Genomic DNA, 22,097 nt, shown 5'->3' on the forward strand with positions numbered 1-22,097 from the left:
TTATTGATTAATATTCATAAAGATATAGGCATGCACGCTATTCTTGGCAATCTCGATTTGTCTTGTCACCTTTATGAAACAGTAACGTGTGAAACGTAGCACGAAGGAAAAAACGAACTACAGTAGTTAAATTGTGTCTTGCTGTCTTTGTCCCGATTAACAAAGGAATATCCTACTGCTACCACCATTAGTGAGATAAACAGTCTGTTTCTCTGCTTTACACACCTTTGTGGTGCAAGACGCTCAGAAGGCAGCAGTTGGTGCTCTTATCTGTTTTCATTCATATTTATGTTTTTAGGAATGCTCATCAATAAAATTTAAATTAAACCAATTATATGTTAATAGTTTTAGATCATGAAAATGTCAAAAAAACAAACAAACCTTGAGTGTCCCTTGTCAACTGTTGCTCCCAGTTTAAAGTAAAACCTTTACTTAAAAAGTATCCATTACTGAGCAGTGCATCACCCTGTGCTTCAATCAAGGTCTAGCATGGCCAGAAATTGGATTGTGTCTTCTTGTTAGAGTCACTGTTAAAGTTAACCGTGATGTCAATTCTGTCATATGCACAGGACATATACATGGCCTGTACATGCCCCACCCCCAAGGCACAATATGCAAGCAAAACACAAATTAAAAATAAATAAAAAGGGTTTATTTTTCTTTGTTTTTGTTTTTAAATACTTATGGTGAGAGCCTAAAAAACATTGATCAATCAAGCACTCAGATATATATGTTTTACATGGTGATAATGTAAGAGACAGACAAGCAGGCAGCCGTTTGGACAGAGAAATAATTTTGTAATCGAACCTCCTCATTTAGAAAACACTAGCTCGACTGAAGCGCCATGGGTGAGTGCACTTTAGCGATCCTGATAAACTGTTAACTTCATCAGTAACCAGAAAAGTCCAAGTCGCCTTCACGACATAATTCTCCTCTGATCCTGAAAAAAGTTATATTTTCCTGTTAGTGTGAGCACTTCACTTTATAAATGTATGTTATTGCACAAAATAAGCAAAGAACTTCTCCAAGGTTTTATGGGCTCTGGTCCCATCCTATGTATATAGAATCCCTAATACAATGAAGAATCCACACAGTCCCAATGCCAGCATGTCTGACCTCAGCACAGCAACACGCACATGAATTATGCTGATTGCTGAGCTCCTCATTCATGCTGCTTCAGTGACCCAGTAATTTCAATAAAGCAAACACACTTGGGAAGTGGCTTTTCCCATATGGTAATAATGGGGCACGAGTATTCATGCATGTGTGTGTATGGGAGTGTTTACTTGTTTTTCTCATGTTGTGGGGACATCTGTTTACTAAGTCACATTGTGAGGACTCATTTCCCTTTTTGGATGCAAAAGAAACTCACCTTAAGATAACTTTGAAAATTTCACCTGGTTTAATGTTAGGGTAAGTTGTTATGGCTGTACAGACATCTACTAAGGAACTATCCATTATGTTTTAAAAAAGCATTTTCACAGAGGATTAAACTTTTTTCATTTGTGACACAAAAGCTTCCTGAGATTAAGAAGTGGAAGGGACTAAAAACCCGAGGATAATCCAAAGCAGGGTTGAAGAATGGCACCTGAGCTTTGTGATGTGCTGAGAGTGAAGAAAGAGAGGAGACATGTAGAGAGAAGAATGAGGGAGTGATAGGGAGGTGAAGACAAGGTTAAGATGAATGAACTCGTGGTAGTTGCTGGCTAGACTGGTGTGCGACTGTGTGTGTATCAGTGGGTTTAAGTTTATGTACAGCGAGTGGTATTGTGTTTCTTCTCTTCCTGCTTCTCAGAAACTGGCAGTTTGTGTGTGTGTGTTTCTGCACTTAAGCTGAGGTGTGCGTTGTACCATGAATTATAGATGGAAATTGAATCAATAGTGCACTGAATTACTGCCAGACAGCCTCTGTGTGTGTGTGTGTGTGTGTATGCACATGTGTGTGTATGCACTGATGTCAGCATGAGACTTGTTGTATAATGGTGCAAATTTGCTGCTTCACATTTTATGTATATAAATAAATATTTTCTTGCGTTTTCTCATCTTCAGATATTCTCCTGCACCAGCACTGTGATTTTGTAACTATGTGTGGGCGTGGTCACGTGTTTTCATTTTTAGAAAAAAGTCAGTTTCTGCCAATTACCTCAGCTTAACATGTGTGCAATCCCCTTTTTTGTGCTGGATTGTGTGTTTGTGTTGTGCTCGAGTGTCTGCTCCAATAAAACGGCACCGTATGATCGAACGCCGCTCTCACAGCAGAGTGGAAAAAGACCTCTGCAGATTTACTATGCTATTACCACACACACACACACACACATATATATATATACACACATACACACAGGCTGTGCAGGAGAAAAGTTGTAATGGCCCACTGCCCCTCCAAGGACGGGTGAGCGAGCGAGGAGCGAGCAGGGTAATCACAGTTAAACAGAGAGAGTGTGTGTGTGTGTGTGTGTGTGTGTGTGTGTGTGTGTGTGTGTGTGTGTCTGTAGGGAGGTGAATAAACGTACTACAGGGGACACAGGAATGGTTTGGTGCTGGAAAAAATGGATGGGGATATGAACCGAGTGGAACATCCTGTCCCGTCTACCATTCTTCACATACTTGCACTCACACATGGAGCGGTTCGGTGTGGCTATGTTAGTGTTCTTGAGCAGTGGAGTAGACAGATGAGTGAATCCAGGATACGGAATGTGTTCCAGTACTCCAAACATGGCCGTTTAGTTGCTTTAATTCCATATTTCCCTCAAAGCTCACTTAACCTGAAGCTTCTCCACGTACCCAGTATGCAGATGTCGCCACTGAAGCGAAACCTCTAAAATATTGAGTCTCAGTTCACAGCAGGCAGTATAGACATTACTGTAAGACCGATGCTTTCTTTTTTAAAAGTTTTTACATATTAGTCTCTCTTTTTTTGGATAAGTCAACAGTATTGATGCTCTTCCCCTTCATAGTGCCACTACTTTGAGCAGAGTACTTGTGATAGCAAAATAACTCTATGAAGCAGTATTGCCCATAAAGTCAAAATCTGGCATGAGGTTGCTTCTGAAGTCTGACAATCTGTTAAATCTAGTAATAAGGTTGATAAATCGGGAACAGTGAAGTCAACTGCAGTGTGATGACCGCTGCTCTCCATGAGATGAATGTTAAGACTGAGTAGCTGCAGTTTTGCCAGCTGTATCTGGTGACCCTTGAGGCCATTTGAGTACAGTACACTCAAATTTCCATATTTAAGAAATCACTTTGAGATGCTTTGAGCTTTGTGACATGGTGCATTTTCCCGCTGGAAACTGGATATAAGTGCATTGTGGTTATAAAGGGATGGATATGGTCAGCAACAATACTCAGGTAGCTTATGTCTGTGATGCTTAAATAATTTTCACTTGGTACAAAATTAGTATACTCTTACATCACCAGCACCAACCAACCAGTAATATAAGGCAAGTTAAAGCCATGCTTTCATGTTGTTTTGACTACCATCCACATTTTCTCTGTAAACCGTAAAGATGGTTATGTTTCTGAAATACTCAGACTCCTATTCTTATTAACAAACAGTTGAAAGGTATTTGGTTAAACCCTTAGCGGCGGATCAGGTATATCATACACGTCCAAAAGAATCTTTCATAATACACAAGACTTTTATAACAACAAAATGAAATGCAGAGTAAGAACCATGACTGTGCTACGTGATCTGAAAATTAGAGAGTATTAAAGCTCATGTTGTAGATGTCAGTCCCTAAAAGATCCTGACTCTTGTTGTTTTGGAGTATTCTGCTTTAAAGTGCATGTTCTGTGGGTGTATTGTTTTTGTTTTTTGGGGTTTTGTGTTTTTTTTGTTTCAGCTTGCCTTTTGTGCACATATTGAAAAACAAATCTACATTTTGTTTCACTTGCAAAAACAGCATGAAAAGAGGCTGTAGTGATGTGTATCACGCTTTTGTAGCAGTTAACATATTGGGTCTATTTTTGTGTGGGTGCGCAGAGTTTCTGTCTTCTGCTGAGCTACTCATTGGTGGATTACAGTACATTTCATACCACCAGAGTACATTTTTCATCGTACTTTCACTTTTATTTATGGCACTGTAGTTGCATTTGCAACTTTAAATCAATATGTGTCACATAAAATTGTACAGTGCCACTCACAAAAGACTTAGTGTCTGCCAAAGTTTCAACATGGCCATAAACTGAAAAAAATAAAAAATAAATGTAACTTTAATCGAGACATTCATGACAACATATTGGGCTGCCATAGGTTCACAGCTGCAACCCAGCATGTTCCAGGCCATTAGTTTTCTCATAGAAAAACTCAATTTGGATCTAATACAGTCAGTGCACCACGCCAGGGAAATCACTGCTGTTAATGGCAATACAGGATGTGATTTAGCGTGACTTCCCATATGTGCTGTCCCACCCACATACATGTAAGCTGTGTACACAATAATTCCTCTTCTTTGGTGACAAAGAAGAAGGGAAGAGTGTGCCTAACACAGTTTACTTTCAGCATAGTTGAAAATAATTCTGGATTCTTAAAAAATAACCTTTTAAGTGACGTTACTGGGGACTTGAGCCTCGAAAAAGGCAATGTAAGGGGTCGTAAGATCTCAGCCACAGATGGTGATAACAAAGTGCAGCAGTAAAGCGGAACTCCTCATTGTCATCTAACATTCAGGAGTGCTTGGCTTGACAAATCTTCTAAACTGCCTCAACATCTACAATACCAGCTGGAAGCCAAGTTTAAGAACAGACAGTGAGTGGTATATTTGCCCAGTAGAGCAAGAGCTGCCGTTGAGTGACAGCTGGTCAAAAGATTAATCCAGTTTTCTGCCAAGTGACACTGGGGCACACTCACTGACAATACACCTTTAACTGCCTTTTGAGAGGACTCTTTTTACATCGGTCACACAGCAAAAGCAACAAGTCAGCAGCTTCAGGATCTATTCAGCCACAGTGCTGCTGTTTTGTCACGCATTTTTACAGCACTCGGAGCCTAGTACACAATCAGAGTACTTACAAATGGAAAATGGAAAATTTTAAAATTGGAAGTTAAACTTATCTTTAATGTACAAAGGTTTCTGTTGGCAACAAAGTTAAGTTATTCAAACAATTCTTCTAATACATTCGGTTGTAGTTGATATGTAGAATTTTGGAAGCATGAAGTGGACACTAGAGCTTGAGCAATGTTTGTCTCAGCAGTGTATATAACCTGCACTGTTCACTGTAAGTTTGCAGTGAACAGCATATTCATTTGTTTCCCTGCAGAAGCTTCGTCTGTCATGAGTTCTTTGTCCCTATTTCCTCTGAGGAGTAACACCAACTACGAAAAACAGCTGTACATTAAGTGACAAACATAAAGACTAATGATAGATGAATTATTATTAATCTGTGAAATATAACAAGACATCATTGAGCCAGGAGTGCTGTGATGTGCCACCATTTCAAAGGACATTAGTCACAACGGTCACCGATCACCAAATAACTTCCCTAATATATCCTCAACCTCAACAACCACCTCTGTTTACCATTATATAACGTTTATTTATTTGAGACTCAGTGTTTGCCATCATTCACAGCAAATAAATGAATAGATTTACATGAATACATGAATATTAGTGTTTTGTTGTCATTTGTTGTTTCAGTCTGTCAGAGTCAACTGCATTTCTTCTGCCTGTGGAATCTGTGTGCATTCTTACGAATGTAACAGCTGGTTCACACATGTGAGTCTGCGTGCGTGTTTAGCGGAAGCATTCAGCTCTTTAGTGCAGGTCAATGAAAACCCACGAGTGAGAAAAACCTTTCAGAACGAAGGCCAGGCGTTCCCGATGAAGCTTTCGACCTGCCAAACTCATAAAGCAAGCTTTATTTCAATCAATAGTTCTTGATTATAAATCCTTTTCACAAAACACAATTCACAGCAGCAGATGTTTGTTGTGAAGAACAATGTTGGCCCGATTTTTAAAAGTGAATGTTAAACACCATTGTCAGCATTGTGAGATTGGGGCTCTCGTGGGCGACATTATTAACTCTTTCTACTTGCGGTGCAACATCAGCAGTTGTTTATGCTGCCGTGTTGAATGCAGCGCACGCCCTAATGCTGTAGTATTAGCTCATCTATGTGAGGAAGAACCTTCAGTAGACCCTAAATATGTAGATCAGCTGTAGTTAGCTTGACATTTAAACAAATGTATATCAAAAAAAACAAAACAAAACACAAATTTACTTATAAATTGTCTTTGGAAAATTAGTCTTCAAATTTGCCCAAAGCGTGAAGAGCTGGCTGGTCTCACTAAATGAATTTAAGCCATTTTAAATAACTTTAAATGATGCTTTTACTTCAGGGTGCTGATGTTTTGCCTAAACATTATTAACCTCGTGTCCGGTACAAAGGCAATAATAAGTTTGGTTGTTTTTGTATTAGATTTTCATAGATTCTCTTTTAGTGTACTTAATTTGTGTATTTATTTCTATGTGAAGATTATATCCATTTCACTCATGTAAAATCTTAGTTGTGTCACTTAGCTGGCAAGGATAAGAGCAGCTAATGGTGCAACTTATTGTTCGAGCAGGTGAATCTATCTTGTATAATAAGGTCATTAATACTGTGTGTGAATGTGTATGTGTGTATGTAGTTGTGTGTATATGGGTCACTGATGTGACATGTAGTTGTGAATCATTTCTATTAAAACAATGTGTTAATTTCATGGTTTTATCGTTTCTATAAAACTCTTCACTTTAAATAGATTTGGTTTTAAGAACATTGAAATAATATATTTTATGTAAACCCAAAACTATCAGGTAGTACCACTCTCCATTTGAATGAATGGCATTTAAATGATAACAAATTAAGCATCATTTTCCCAGCAACTGCCAATCTCTGGCAACCACTCTAAACTGGTTGGGGAATATTCATTTTCCCCTTATGACAGGTGGTTGCCAGATGGTCATGGATCAAACTGTGTGACAGGGACCATTGTCATGACACATGGTTAGAGGTCATGTGTCTACACAATCTCAATAGATACCAATAATTTTATCATTGTGAATATACTTGTCAAGTAATATTTATTACTTTATTATGAGGGGGGGAAAGTAATAATAGTGAAAAGAATATTTTGTCACGGGTGGATGAAAATGTTTGTGCCTCTCTCTTAAATACTGATAAAAGTAGCAGAATTCAGCACATAGGTAGGCTGCTACACTTTCTATGTCAGGTGGTATAACCAATGTAAAACTGGGAAAATGTTATTTTATTCACAAATAACATATGTGTGCTTGTTCTGACAAACACACAAGTTAATAGAGGTGTCCAAATAAAAAGCGATTAAATTAAAAGAGTAGATGACTTAAATGGATGATTACTGCACTAACTATAACTATACTAACTGCACATTTCACTGAAGTACACTGTGCCTTGTGAAAACTGTCTCTGATTATCATTCATAATGAAAAGCTTTAAAACAATAAGCTGAAACAATAAGGTGGACAACACGCATCTCTCAACCCAGTAACCATATGTATCTGTTTAGTGTGTGTGTGTGTGTGTGTGTGCCCGTGCATTTGCCTCACAGTAGCCCCGCTGAATGGTGCAGTCACTCACATGTGGGACAAGTCGCCTGTGTATACCTTATGGCTAAAGGAGACACACACACACACACACATACACAAGCGCACACTCAGAGATGTGACAGATGGGCGTCCCAGCAGTGACTTGTGCATTTATTGTATGTCACCAAGGAAAATGAGACACACACACACACAAAAGTATTCCGAACACTTTCTTACCCTTTTGCTGCAGTAATTACCATTTGGAGGGGTGTGTTTGTCTGTCTCTGTGTGTGTACATGTGTGTTTACTGATGAGAATAGTGCGCTGCTGAAAGGACACAAAAAACTCCTGCTTCCCCACTGAGATCCAAGAGTCCTGGCTTGGTTTTGCCCACTCACGCAGTTCTGATCCTTTCACACATGTACTGAGAGCTCAGGATAGATTAGTTTCCGTTCTCACAATGGTGGGAGGACTGCAGGAAAGCACCGCTGAGCTTGAAAGTAATCAAAAGAAAAGTGTGAGAGGGCTGTCACTTACCTTACAGCAACCTTCAGTGATGGGTTTAAAACTTTGCTGCCTCAGTGTTATCATTAATTCATGGAAAAATGGAGAAAAAAATGTTATCTCGAGATACAGCCTGACAGACAACACACGAGCCACCGGAGTTAAATTCAACACAAAACTGTAGATAAGTTTTAGCCTTCATTTAATCCCTACCATACTCACGCTTGACGTTAATCTTGTAGGTGAAGCAGTTTTCCCGGATGGCCATGATGTAAAAAATTGTAATTAATTCTAAAAACTTTGTGTTGTGCATGAGGAATGCAATTTTCTGCCGGGGAGATTTTGCATCCCCCGATCTGCTACTACAAATATTCAAGAGTAGGACAGCTTAAAATATATAAATCTTCTACAAAAGTGAAGCTGGAACTAGCTTATCTAAAGGGTTTTATTTGTAAATGAAAGGGGTTTATTTTGTTTAATTTATTCATAGGAAATACAAATTGCAATAAAAGTGGCTATATACAAAGGTGTAATTGTAAAACTGCATTTCGAAATACTTTGTAGCCATTCAATTAATGTCTAAATTATGAGGGTAGGGGTACCTCGTAGCAAAGAAAAGTTTTGTGTTGAGCTGCAAGGGATGAATTACAGCTCAATTAGATGCAATTAGAGAGAACAGCGTGACTCAGGGACCTTTTCATATGTGCTGGAATGTTTATACAGTAAATTTAACATGTTAAAGGGTTTTTACAGTGCTGCAGAGACACTTAGAAAAGCATTAATAGTGTTATAGTCAAACAATTGGGGTAATGGGTGGAATGAAAGCAGCAGAGAAACATTAGGGTGGAAGGAACGTTCAAATTCAGTAAAAAGAAATATTTAAGTCCTCTAAATGTAATGTTCCTGGAATTTTAGGTTTAGGTTTGTACATAAATGTTAAGGTTTTAGTGTGCGGCAGAGTAATGTTTTCATTTAGCAACAAGCTGAAAGCATCTAGTTAACCCTAGCACTGGTGTATGCCAAATTACCTACTGAATAGAATATGTGTGTATCTGAATAGAATATACTGAATATACAGTGTGTGTTGAAGAGTGTTGAAGTTAAATGTTTCCAGCTGAATTAATAAATGATAAATTAAACTTCTTGCACTCCAATTTTATTTTATTTTTTTGATTTTTCTACATTTTATTTCAGGTATTTGGCCTTTTAGATAGTGTGCCTACATTTTAGATTGTTTTCAGTGGCCAAATAATCCTGTTTTTATTGTTTTATATTAGTTAGTTTTTATATTTCTTGCTTTGAAATGTGTTCTATATTAAATTTCACTTGACTTTCAGTGGCAGATTATGTATCTTGTGTAATGAAAACATTTACCTTACATCTTTCTTAACAGAGAATACACTTTTTACTTGCAAGCTCGGCTTGTAGTCCAGGTTAAAGCTCACAGGAGGACAGCAGTGTTATTAGTGGCAACATCTGGTTCAGCTGGGTTGTGTTTATTGCACTTAAACACAAACATTTCTTCTTAAACGCTCACTAACAGAGTTTTTAGGGGGGGGATTGCTGTAAAACGGAATCAGATTAACTCATACACTCTATGAGACAACTACCCTTTACAGCAGCAGGAGCTGCTCAACCATGGAAACCAATGCCATGAAGGCCCCAGTGCATAATTCTTGTACTGATGTTAATGTGGAGGTTTGGATCTCTGCAATTATTGAGTCAGCAGAGTGTTAGCAACTTTAACACATTATATGGCTCATCATTCTGTAACTTTACATGGTTTGCTTCTTTGTGGCTTAGCTGCTGTGGCTCCTGAAAACTTTTACTTTGCAGCAATACCACTCACCAGCTCTTTGAAATGGCCCATTCTGTCACAAATGTTTGTAAAGGCAGACTGCATGGTACTTGAATTTATACACCTGGTACAATGGGATTGAAAACATCTGAAATGAAAGATTAAGAAGTGTCCACATTTGTACACACAATACCCAGTCTGTTACAGGGCTAGCAGAGAGACAGACAGCCACTCCCACTCACATCCACACCAATTCAGAATCACCACTTAATCTCACACTTGGGAAGTGGGAAGCAACTAAAATACACACAAACAGTACCTAGAGAAAACCCGCACAGGCAGAACATGCAAACTCTGAATCTCCCTGTCATGATGTCCAGACCTAGAACTGTCTGGTTCTGCACCACCCTGTCACTACTAATACTAATATATCACAATGATACATATCAGTTTATTACCAAAAAGAACTGCCAAGCAAAGACTGTTCCTCCAAAGATGATTGATAAAGTGGCTTTGTTCTTGTGGCATGTATTGCAGTCTCAGATGATCGCCAAGCAGAGAGAGCGTAGCCATCGCCCTCCTCCCGGCTCTGAGCAGCAAACACAGCAATTCCCTGATGAAGCCATGCGGCAGCTTCTACCACCCAGTCTGCTGGCCCAGGGGCAGGCAAATAAAGATTGAAGAGAGGGAGGAAGGGCTGAGGGAAAGAGAGAAAGGTGAAAATAATCAGAGGAGGAAGGATAAGAAGAACATAGAGGGAGTGCAGAAAATGAGAGTTGTAGGGGCACAGGTGAGAAGAAACAAGTGAGTCTTCCAAAGGGAAATGAAGACTAAGGAATTTGTGTGACGTAGCTGTTCTTCCTCCAGTACTGTCTTTCTTTTGCCAGATTACAATGTCTCACATCTCCACCACCATCTTTGCCATCTGCAACTATTTAAGCGAAACTCCCAGTTTTGGGGGAGTCTTCTCAAAATGAATTGCAGCCTCGCTGAAGTACGTCTCCTTGAAACTATGTACACAGTTTATAAAACCAATCTAAATGGCGAATATTTCTTGGAAATGTAAGGCCACTCAGATTACATTTTTTAATAACATGAAGATGAATTGTTGATGTAATGCTGGAAGCTACACTTTTACAGCGTATCATTAAAATAATGACAAAGTAGTTTATTACATTTTGTTATCTGCCAAAAAATCATCCACTAAAATATCAGGTCACGTCGTTTTAGTTAAGAGGAAGTGTTTTAGCTGCATCCTTCAGTCGACCACCTCTTACTTACAGAATAGATTCCTCTTTTAATGAATCCAGCTGTGTACCAGCTGTCTACGCAGGTTGTCTATTTTTTTGTGTTTTGCACATGCAGCTGTTGCATTGTGTGCTTTATTGTGCGCTGGGCTCCGAGCACTTCCAAAACATGAGCGACCTACTGCTACTGTGCCTGAACACATCCTGTGCAGACACAGATGGAGCACCAGGAGCTGCGCTTTGTGGCAGCAGGTTAGGAAAAGCTCTTTCCTGTTTTAACCTGACATGAATGCCCTCGCGCATAAATGGGAATCCCTGTGCGTATATATTATTTTGGTTTGAAAGAAGAAGAATATCCTTTATCTCATTTTACAACATGGTCCACACAACAGCTCATTTTGATCTTAAGTGGGCTGGACCAGTGAAACTCCTCTTTCTTTCAGTGGAAACAGTTCAGCTACACATTTAATCCCCGAGATGTCTAAATATAAGTAAAAAGGTGCAATTTCAACAATACATCTCAATTTTTTTACACGATAAAGAAATGCCTGTGTAGTAAATGAAAGAAATATGTGAAATTGCAGAAAGGTTTCTGGTAGCTCATTGCACAGACTGAGCTGTAATTGTAAAGCAGACATTTTCTGATATTTCACAGAAAATTCTGTTCTTTTTACTGTGGACCCATTATAAAAAACAGACATTTTGATCGCTGATAGTCATTTAACTGTTTGTCCTTTACGTGATTATTTTGGTATGGTATAAACTGTCATGGGGGAGGTCTTTATCAGCAGGAAAAAACTGTAAAACTTATTAAAATGCATTTAAATGTGCAAACTTTATGCCCTCTTTCACTTTTTCTAAAGCGGCCCAGTGGTCCAAAAGGTAATGTTTGCCGGGCCAATTCTGGCCCCCGGGTCTTATGTTTCACACCCCTGTTTTAAACACACCTAACCTCAATCCACATTTTTCTGCCCAACATCTGTGCCGGCAGGTCTGGCACTAAGGAGAGGAGGAGAATATGTTTAGTGGAAGGTCTTCTTTGATCAAGTGTTGTTTTGTATAGTAGTGAAACACAAGCTGTATTAAATGTGTTACAGTAGAAGAGAGAAATAGCAGTAGTAAGAGTTAAAGCAGCATTAGTATTTTATTTTACTTTCTAGTTGTTTGCGTGTGTCTGTGTGTGTGTTTCCTCTTATTGCGTCATCACTGATCTCAAAACAGTCAGGCAGGGGAGCCTCAGGCTGTTCTCTTCAGTGCTCTGTCTGGGGAGAATCTATCTATATGTGAGTGTATAAAATGTCAGTGAGTGTACGTGTGTTTGTGTTATTGTAAACAGCTTCTCTGTGAAGAAAATAAGTTTTCACTCTCATGCATTGTCTCTTCTGTTACACAGTGCTGTTTGTTTACCTGGATCTTCTTTAAGATAAACTCCCTTTCAGGACCGCTTGCCTCCAAGAACATGTTCGGTTTATTAAGTGTCTGCTGAACGCTGCAGTGTGTGTGTGTGTGTGTGTGTGTGTGTGGTGTTGGAGAAAGTAAATATAGGTGTACTGCGATGATGCATATCTATGTATCACTGGTTATATGGAAATGACAGTTTTATCTCACTTGCTGAATCTAGACTATATTAGCCTTTCCCCCTTACTTGCTGTTGCTATTGCTGTCAAGATTTCCCCTATAGCATGCCACGTAGGCAGGTTAAATAACTTCTCCAACAGTGGCTCACCTTCAACCCACAGTTATTTGCTAAAGGGTCACACACAGTCAGAGAAAATTTATGATTTTTTGAGCACACAAGCTGGTTGTGAGAGAAAAAAGTGTGTTGCGCGATCAGTTGCGAGTGGTTGCTGGAGATTGCTAAAAGTCACTCTGAAATAAACAGGAAGAACCCCATTGACCTACAGACTGGTCAGCGAACCCTTGCCAACAGCTGGTCACTGAGCTAGGGAAAAGTAAGTATTCCATGACCAGTTGCTGAGTGGTTTCTGAGGCTGCTGGAAATCGCTAGTGCGAAATCGGTAGCAAAGAGGCCTGTGGTGCTGCACCAAAAACCTTCTTGGGATTGTTTTCGTCGCTGGCTGGTTACCGTGGCTGCCCATAGTTTGCATTGCAGATGCCAACTTGGCTGCAAACGCTTGCAAACTATTCACCAAGAGGTCGTGAAAATGTGATTGGTGCGGCGCAAACTGGAAACAGAGGCTTTTTGCCTTCAAAGTAAAAGTTGTGCCTTGTGAAATGTGACGGTTGCAGCAGTAAGGTACAACTTTTACCTTGAAATCAAAGTTTCTGGTTTGTGTTACACCTTTTCAAGTTTCAAAATAAAATAGTGAGTGCAGACAAGTTGTGACTTTAATGCAAACTATGAATGAGCGTGACAATTACTAAAGCAATTGCAAGGAGGTTGTGCTGCAGCACCCTCTATGCAACTAATTTCACCTAGCATCAACCAGCAATCTCCAGCAACCACTAGCAACAGGTCAGGGGAATACATTATTTTTCTCACTTGCCAGATGCTTGCTAATCTGTCTCAAGGCCTGTGCGACTGAGGACTTATAATTAGCTGGTTAAGGGGTATTGTCTCTATGAAAATGTCTTCATTCTATTATCTACAGACATGATATTATCCTAGAGCATACTAGAAAACTGTCATAATATCTCACCAGATGATGATCCTTTCAATAGGCAGCATTATGTAACACCAAATAAAGAAACAGCATTGTAATTGTGTTACAGTGTAGAGATAGTTTTTCCTACTGTGCTAAAAATGATATGGAAAAATGTCAGATCCTATTGTCGCTATCATATTGTAAATGGGTTTGCTCAACAGAGTGGCTTACATTTCCAAGTACAAAAAGAAATAATTAAGAGAACAGCTAATATTTGGCAAGAGCATCCAGAGCACATCTTGTGTTTATGCCCCCACACCTGTCATGTCAACCTAGGTTCAATGTGGCAGAGAAAACTGGGTATGGATTTAAGCTAATCCTCTCTAAGGCATAAGGGGTGGAAGTTAAGGTAAAGGGAAGAATATGTTAACAGGGAAAAAAGGCTGCTACTTATATTAGCACTCTAAACAGAAGTCTTTATTATTGTAAGTTAGAAATAGCATGTTACAGTAGCTATTCAGATATGCCAGTGCTGTGTTATCATGCAGGTCCCACCATTACTGGAGCTTTTGGGATGATGCCTATGCTGAATTTTTATTTATTCATGTTTATTCTTAACTGGGAGAATTTCAAACTTTCAAACACAATTCTCAATACTTTTTCAATACACCACAGGAAGACAAATATAAATTATTTTTAAATAAAGTTTAGAAAAATACAAATAATAACATCAACAACAACACTCACCTAAAGCAAGTAATAGTAATAATAATAGTGACTTGCACCATACTCTTTTCCTTCTCTGACGTCTCATTGGACACAAATAATCAAGCTATCCTGGTAAACTAAGACTGTTTTAAAATAACAGACAGGCAGGACCGATAATGTTAGCTGAATGACTCCCACATTAACTTTATCCTTTCATCATTAGTCACAGCCACTCGCCACTACCGTAATAACCTAACAAGAGGCTATTGTGGGTGTCGGGGTGCTCCCAAAAGAAATGGCTGACTCAAACATGTCCGCATTTATGATATAACTGTTAAAAACATTAATATTCTCGAAACAGGAGCTTTACTGACTTTACAAATCATCTGTTATAACTGCTAGTGAGGAGAGGGCTATGTACCTGCCTGAATTCAATGTGAACAATATCAATACTGTTGCAAAGGAGTGTCTAATCCAATATAAATTTTTTATAATCAATTACTATCTGAGTCTTCATTTTTTTTGACAACCCAAATATATATGTATGTCAGAGTCATATTGAAAAGGCAGGATTGATGAGGTAATTGTTCATGAACTTTCCAGCAATTTATTGGACGAGCTAGTCAGTAACTTACAATTAAAACGCCATCTGCTTAGCTGTGATTCATGTACTGTTACATGCGCTGCAGACAGAGCAGCACATATAGCAGAATGTATACCCCAAGGATTTCATACAGTATCCATCCATCCATCCATTAACTTCCAATTTAGGGCTGCAGAGTCTGCAGGTCTGAAACCTATATCCGCTGTCATAGGGCAAGAGTTACAGTCTTGTGTACCTGTGATAGGCCTATGCATACTGGGTATCTGCCTAGCAAATCATTATTTTAAATGATTTCAAAAGCACACTAGTTAAATGCAGTTTTAACACAAATTGAGTTCAGTGTGACGTTTTAATCATTTTACTCAAGTTTGCTTCATGTATCTGATGTGTGGAGGATAAATGGTGCGTTTGTCCTGGACATTTGATAAGTGAGACACCGAGGACCTGATTTTGATGAAACTCACGGGAGTCATGCTTCATGCCGTTCTGGCATTTTGAAAATTACTATGTTTGGCCCAAGGTGGGAGCAGCAATTACCTTGCAAACATTTTAATAACCCATCATATCTCACATACTGCTGGGGGGGAATAAAATGAACCTTCAAGCACATATCCAATTCTCAATTTCTACAAATTTGTCTCCAGGGCCTGTAGTTTGTAATATATTTGATTTGCCAGTGTTTTAAGTTGGTTTATAGCATGTTTACCTCCAGGGTTGTTTTTTTTTACTTCATTTATTCATCGCTGCAGGGGTCACCACCTTGTTTGTGATTAGCAAACAGACCTGAAGCCCATTTATTCCGGACATGACACAAAGGGAAAGTCTGTTGCATCTTAACAGAATTTAATAAAAAAGCATTACCCTGTAATCTGTCAACCCCAAGTGTAGTTATCGCCTAACATTTCAGCACAGTTGCACTAATTTTAAACAGAAATGCTTTTAGTCTTCTGTAGAGATGTAAAAAAGCTCTTAAAGCTGCTCTGTGTAAGATGTTTATGTCAAAAGAACACCTGCCGTCGAACCTTTTATATTAATAACTCCTGCTGTACTGGAGAGCATTCTTCATATTGAAATATAAGAGAAAAATGCAAATCATTTCAAAACACCAGCAACCAAGTGCTCTAATCTAATCCTTTTAGCTTCTGTTTTGACCCCTTCATCATGTAGGTTATGATTTCAGAGTGTATATTACAGAATTTATCTTCTAAGATTTATTGGAAGGGTTTTTAAAAACCTGAAGAGACACAAAAATGCAGTATTTAACATGAAAAAGCACCCTAATAGCACATGCCATCCACCCCTTTCCTTAATGCTTTTTATTGATGCCCTTCTAAAACGTTATAAATTTCTTCTGATATTTAGTGCTTCTGTGTGTATGCTTCACAGAATATCCCAGCGCTACCTTGCGGCAAAGCCCTCTATTCTTATGAGGGCAAGGAACCGGGCGACCTCCAGTTTTCCAAAGGTGACATCATCATCCTGCGACGCAAGGTGGATGACAACTGGTACCACGGCGAGCTCAATGGTTGTCATGGTTTCTTGCCTGCTAGTTACATCCAGCTGCTGCGTCCCCTGAGCCAAACTCCACCCCAGGGCAAAGCGTTGTATGACTTTGAGGTCAAAGACAAGGACCAGGATAAAGACTGTCTGGCCTTCAGCAAGGTAGCACACACTCATAGTATACACATGCTTTTTTAATATCCGACACAGAATAACATTTCTTTAAAAAAAGGCTGCATGCTTAAATCAGTAAAAAGATCCGAAGGACTGATGTGTTCAGAATTTACAACAGCATAAATACTGTAGCAGGAGAAAACACTTATCTGTAGTGTTAAACCAGGCTGGTTCTTTGTAGGGCACAAATAATTTATTAGCTCAGACCCTGCTCTACAGATTGGTTCACAGAATGTAAACTGGAACATCTTCAAACAGAGAAACAAGTGCATGCTCTCCTCAGTGGAGTCCACAGATAACAAAATAGTCTGCTGTCTCTGATAAGATCAGTGCTGTTCATGAAATCTAATTGTTTGACTTAGAAAACGAATGCCTTTGTTACTGTTATAAAGTCATGTGATCTGTCTGAGCGGAAAACCAGAATAAGTATTACTATTTGTGGTAGTGTGTTACTTGAAGGTGCTGGTTTTTAAAGCGACTGTAGTTGCAGTTTCATGTTTTACTTTGTTCTCTCTCATTTTAACAGTTTACACCACTTTTTTTATTTTACAGCTGATGTTTTCATCAGTGTAAGTGATTGTGTATTGTGTTTGTTATGAGGTTTTCTACTATGGAGACAGCAGACAAGTAGCGGGGAGTTGCTGCACTGCATTCATTACCAGTCTCCTCGAGGATTTGGCTGAAATTGAATTTTAACACTGACTGGGTTTTTTTTTTTTTTTTTTGGGGGGGGGGAATGAAAGTTCTGGCAACTGATACTCTCTATGCCCATCTTCAATTAATATTCTTCTGTTTTAATGCCAAGACAGCATTTACACCATGTTTATACTCAAAAACTCCACTAAAATACCACTATTTATTTACTGGTGGGGTCTAATCTATTCTTTTTCATGTGGATTTGCATGGAGTAAAATCCATTGTGGGGTTTTGGTTTGTTTGATGTGAAATTAATATTAAAAGTATTTTCCAAAGCAAAGGCCAGAGAGGAACAACCACCTGGAGGACACTATTGCCTTTCTATTGAAGCAGATATGTGCTTTGTGTCTGCATTGCAAAATTGGGATGGGCTATTTCAGGAATTTTGCTACATAACCCTACCTAACTTTCTCTTATATGTAAAAATGTAGATGTCACATTACTTTCTCATTACTCCAAAAAATTATCTGAAATTCACTGTTACATAATTACCAGCTAACAGTATAAACTCCAGGCTACAGTTCTACACACCAACACAAATGCTTTATGTCCCAATGAGGACACAAAAGATTGTTCTTTAGTGTTTACATTTAAACAAAAAGCTGACAACACAAAGCAAAGAAAACCTTTACAAAGAGACTGTTGAAGTTCAGGCTCTGGCTGCTGGGCTCAGCATAGCTTAGTGTACCATCACTCTGGGTTCTTGGCTAGCTTTGTGTTAGCATGCTGTCTGTGCAGAAATTGGGTTAGCAAGGTAAGGGATTTTCTGTCCTGGGCGTTGTTTGCACTTTACAAACACGCTCCTTTTCTTCAATAAAATAATAGTATAGTGGTCCCTCGTTTTTCACAGGAGTTACGTTCTAAAAATAACCCGCAATAGGTGAAATCCGCGAAGTAGTCAGCTTTATTTTTTACAATGTGTTTTAAGGCTGTAAAACCCCTCACTACACACTTTATACACTTTTCTCAGACAGGCATGAACATTTTCACACTTTTCTCTCAAAGTTCAAACCTTCGTAGAAAAATAAGTCCAGTATTATACAGGGTGGGCCATTTATATGGATACACCGTAATAAAATGGGAATGGTTGGTGATATTAAAGTCCTGTTTGTGGCAGATTAGTATATGTGAGGGGGAAAACTCCTCAAGATGGGTGGTGACCATGGTGGCCATTTAGAAGTCGGCCATCTTGGATACAACTTTTGTTTTTTCAATAGGAAGAGGGCCGTGTGACACATCAAACGTATTGGTAATGTCACAAGAAAAACAATGGTGTGCTTGGTTTCAACTGTAATTAAGACTGTAATATAAGTGCCAAATTTACTACGGTAACATGGTACACTACTATTGTACTGAAAACTCTAACCTGATTACAATAACGTGTTGCTCTGTAAGGCATTACTCCCAACAGTGCCTGGATCCTAACCAGCTGTGTAGCATGGGCTCTTTTTTGCTCGTGGATCTGTGATTGGAGTGTCAAAATGTCTATTACATTCTACTCTCCAGTACTTCTAATGCGCTTGTGGTTGTGCGTCATCATGAGTGCAGGAAAAAAATGGTGCTTTTACAAAAGACAGGAAGTGTGAACTGGAAGTGCAAGAAAAAAAGCGTGTATTTCTGCTCTTTGTGGCCAAGCAGATTGTTAATTGGTTGGGTATCATGTTGCTGCCAGTAATGATGTCTCTATCTTATAATACCGTTAAGCTCAAATACACGTAGAACTGGCATTAACTATCCTCGGGACTTGCTGTCCGCAGCTTTCTGTATTTTGGGAATTAAATTGTACAAGCGTGGGTACATTTTCTGTGTCAGTCTTACTGATCTTAATGACCTTTATCATATAAGAGGTAGATAATCTGAGTAGCCGATGTCAAAAATATCACTCAAATTATACTTTGAATAGGATGGAAATGAGAGAAGGCACTCAGTCCTTGAGCAGTGTACGTCCAGGTCGGGCTTGGTGTAAACAGTAATTTGTATTCTCCGTAATGTTGTGTTCCTCTGAGCTTATCATTTTTTTCCCGCTGTTACACAGGCCTCATTTGTGCTAGGACTGAAGGCTCGACACCTCCACTCTGTCTTTGCACTCTAAATGTGTCTGCAGCAAGAGAACAAGATAGTTTATTAAATTACAGTGTAATGTTCAGTCTAGTGTGGGCGTCTTAAGACCTATCACGGTAATGTAAAGTGTACACACGTTGTTTCCGACACACCGCTCTCTGCATCCAGGAGAACAGATAATGCTGGGGCATCACATTATTTTGATTTTTAGGGTTAAACTAATCAACAGGTTAACAACTGAAAATCATGCAAGACCATAATTCACACAGAGACACGTGCCCCCGTGGAGTTCTGTATGCGTGTTGTCATGCAGAACCAGTGTGTGTGATATTGTTTTCTCAGTGTGAGAGGTAATTACTCAGTATGACTAATACAGAGTCATTTGCTGGCATTATCACTGCCATCCCATAATGGTCTAACCAAGACCTTTATGTGAGGAGAGGAGAAGCAGAGGGAAAAACATCATATATTTATTATATTACATGTGATATTATATCATATGCACAATGTAGAGATGGAAGTGTACACAAAGGTACATATTTACTGGTAACCAGCATGTAAACTGACGTCAAATTGTTGGTTTTTGTTGTTATATACACGATTGTTGATCGATGTAAAGTTGGTTTGGGTTGGGCACGCAGATGTAGAAAAAAAGGAAAAACAGAAGCATCAGTATTCACCTTAACTTTGCCCTAAGGCAGTCATTTTAAATATTTCTGCAGAGTGTCATATTTAGCTCATTTTTAGCTCGCATTTTACATTTGAAATGGGAGCAGCTCAAGTAATTTGAATTCAGTAGCCTGCTTGCAGTCACTGAAAAGGGTTACAGTTTGTAGTTAATATGCAGTGGCTTGCAAGGATGCCAGTGTGTCGTGCTGGAATTGTATCAGTCCTGAGTTGCCGTTCCAACATAAACATAAACAGCCTTGAAAAATGTTGATTTGCCAGTTATTAAATATATTTTCAGGGACCTCAACAAGGTAGCAAGGCATCACTTGGAATAATTTGATCATGCTTTCATAAGTAGCCCATGTTTTAAAAAAAGTCACGTCATTATGCATAAACGCTTTATATGCAAAGGCAGAACAAATAAACTTTGTTTTGTCTGCAGCATATCAAAAGCAGTTAAATGTCTATTGTTCTGGAAGTGTGGTATACGGTGTATACTTGAGTGTGTTTGTAGCTTCACTCATTTCCTCTCTCCCCAGGATGAGGTGCTGACAGTAATCAGGCGAGTAGATGAGAACTGGGCAGAAGGCATGCTGGGAGACAAGATTGGCATCTTCCCAATTCTTTATGTGGAGGTAAAATGGCATACAAACACAAACCCACTGCAGAAGTGTCGATGATGCTGTAGCAAAACATCCACTGTCACATCTATTGTCATTGCCACATTGCTACTTTTAAGAGAAGAGGAAGAAAATGCGATCTCCTTTTATCGAACACTTGATGAAGACTTCAAAAGTTAGTTTTGCATGTGTCCACTGAAAGAGTGATAAAACGCTGTTTCTTGTCTACTGTGGAATGTGCCGAAAACAAGTAGAAGCTTTCCATGTTAAAGAAAGAAGTTGACTGGTTCAGATTTGTTAGCGAGCGGAGGATAAATCAGTATAGTCGCCAGTAAAAAAGCTGAATATGTTCACCTTTACTAAATTATTGTTTCTTGATACCAAGTAGGTTTCAACTAAATTGCATTGCGATCCAGTTATAAATTTTACCAAAGGTACTGCTACTACTGTAGTCATTAACTCTATTCTTCTTTAGCACAGCTGCACTTTGTTCTCTGTACTTAGTGAAAGCATATCTCTTGTCGAAATTCACTGCCAGTGGTAATGAGTAATCTATTATTTATTTTCTTTGGTTTTAATAACCTCACTACCATAAGTGCAGAGAGCAGGGACACACGGAGTGTGTGCTCACTCTAAAGTTAGGATGTGAGAGGAGATGGCTACATGTTCTTGGCTGATTAATGAAATGTTGTAAAGCCTCCAGCATTAATATTAATTAACGCTGGGATTTCACTCTGAAAGGAGGCATATTGTGTGTTCATTATTCTCCATTAATCATGCTGTTTCCGCATTGAGATTCCACATTATGCTTCCATATCAGGATGTTAAGGCTTGACCACTTTCAGACGGGTGACAAATTTAAGTGTCTTAGTGAGGGGCTGCGCCACCACGGCTTTGTATTGATTTGCAGTGACCCTTTCCTCTCAGGCAAGGCAGTCGGCCTTATTTTAGCTCGACCACAAGAGACTTACTGGGCCAGACAATTAAAATATTTGCGTAAAAACCACCAAAGTTTAAAGAAATCCAAGTACTTTCTGAAAACATCCATTCATTTCTACTTAATGTCTTTTTTAAAACAAGTTAGTAAAATTTTATTGCTATAGCACCTTTCAAGATGAATAAGTGCTTTCCAACAACAATAATAAAAACCTAAGACTAAAGTGTTAGCCAAAAACAAAGCTGAAAAACAGGCAGAGTTTTTAGCTGCCTTTTAAAAGAAGTCCACAGATCTCAGACTCAGAGCGAGAGCGTTCCAGAGTTTGGTGGCGCCACTGTTGCATAAGCTCTGTCTCCTTTATTTCACAGTCACGTACGCTGTATAGCCAGCAGGTCCTGATCACATGACCTCAGGGACCTGCTGGGGAT

General features: G+C 39.0%; 1 protein-coding gene across 3 annotated transcripts in view; it reads left to right on the forward strand.

The window, feature by feature from the left end:
• The window catches only part of LOC102202826 (SH3 domain-containing RING finger protein 3), a 105,973-nt gene that overhangs the window by 49,958 nt on the left and 33,918 nt on the right, over positions 1 to 22,097 (forward strand). For 2 of the 3 annotated variants that reach the window (XR_311460.2, XM_005723250.2), the window contains exons 2-3: positions 16,399 to 16,674; positions 20,652 to 20,747. Coding sequence is in view for 2 of the 3 variants with exons in the window: in XM_005723250.2 (XP_005723307.2) it covers positions 16,399 to 16,674; positions 20,652 to 20,747 (372 nt within the window). In the remaining variant the exon portion in view is untranslated. The remainder of the gene's footprint in view (positions 1 to 16,398; positions 16,675 to 20,651; positions 20,748 to 22,097) is intronic. The other variant, XM_005723251.2, reaches the window with a different exon arrangement.

The sequence above is a fragment of the Pundamilia nyererei genome, unplaced genomic scaffold, assembly GCF_000239375.1.
Source record: "Pundamilia nyererei isolate P.nyererei 1_Seehausen unplaced genomic scaffold, PunNye1.0 scaffold00009, whole genome shotgun sequence".
NCBI classification, from domain to species: Eukaryota; Metazoa; Chordata; class Actinopteri; order Cichliformes; family Cichlidae; genus Pundamilia; species Pundamilia nyererei.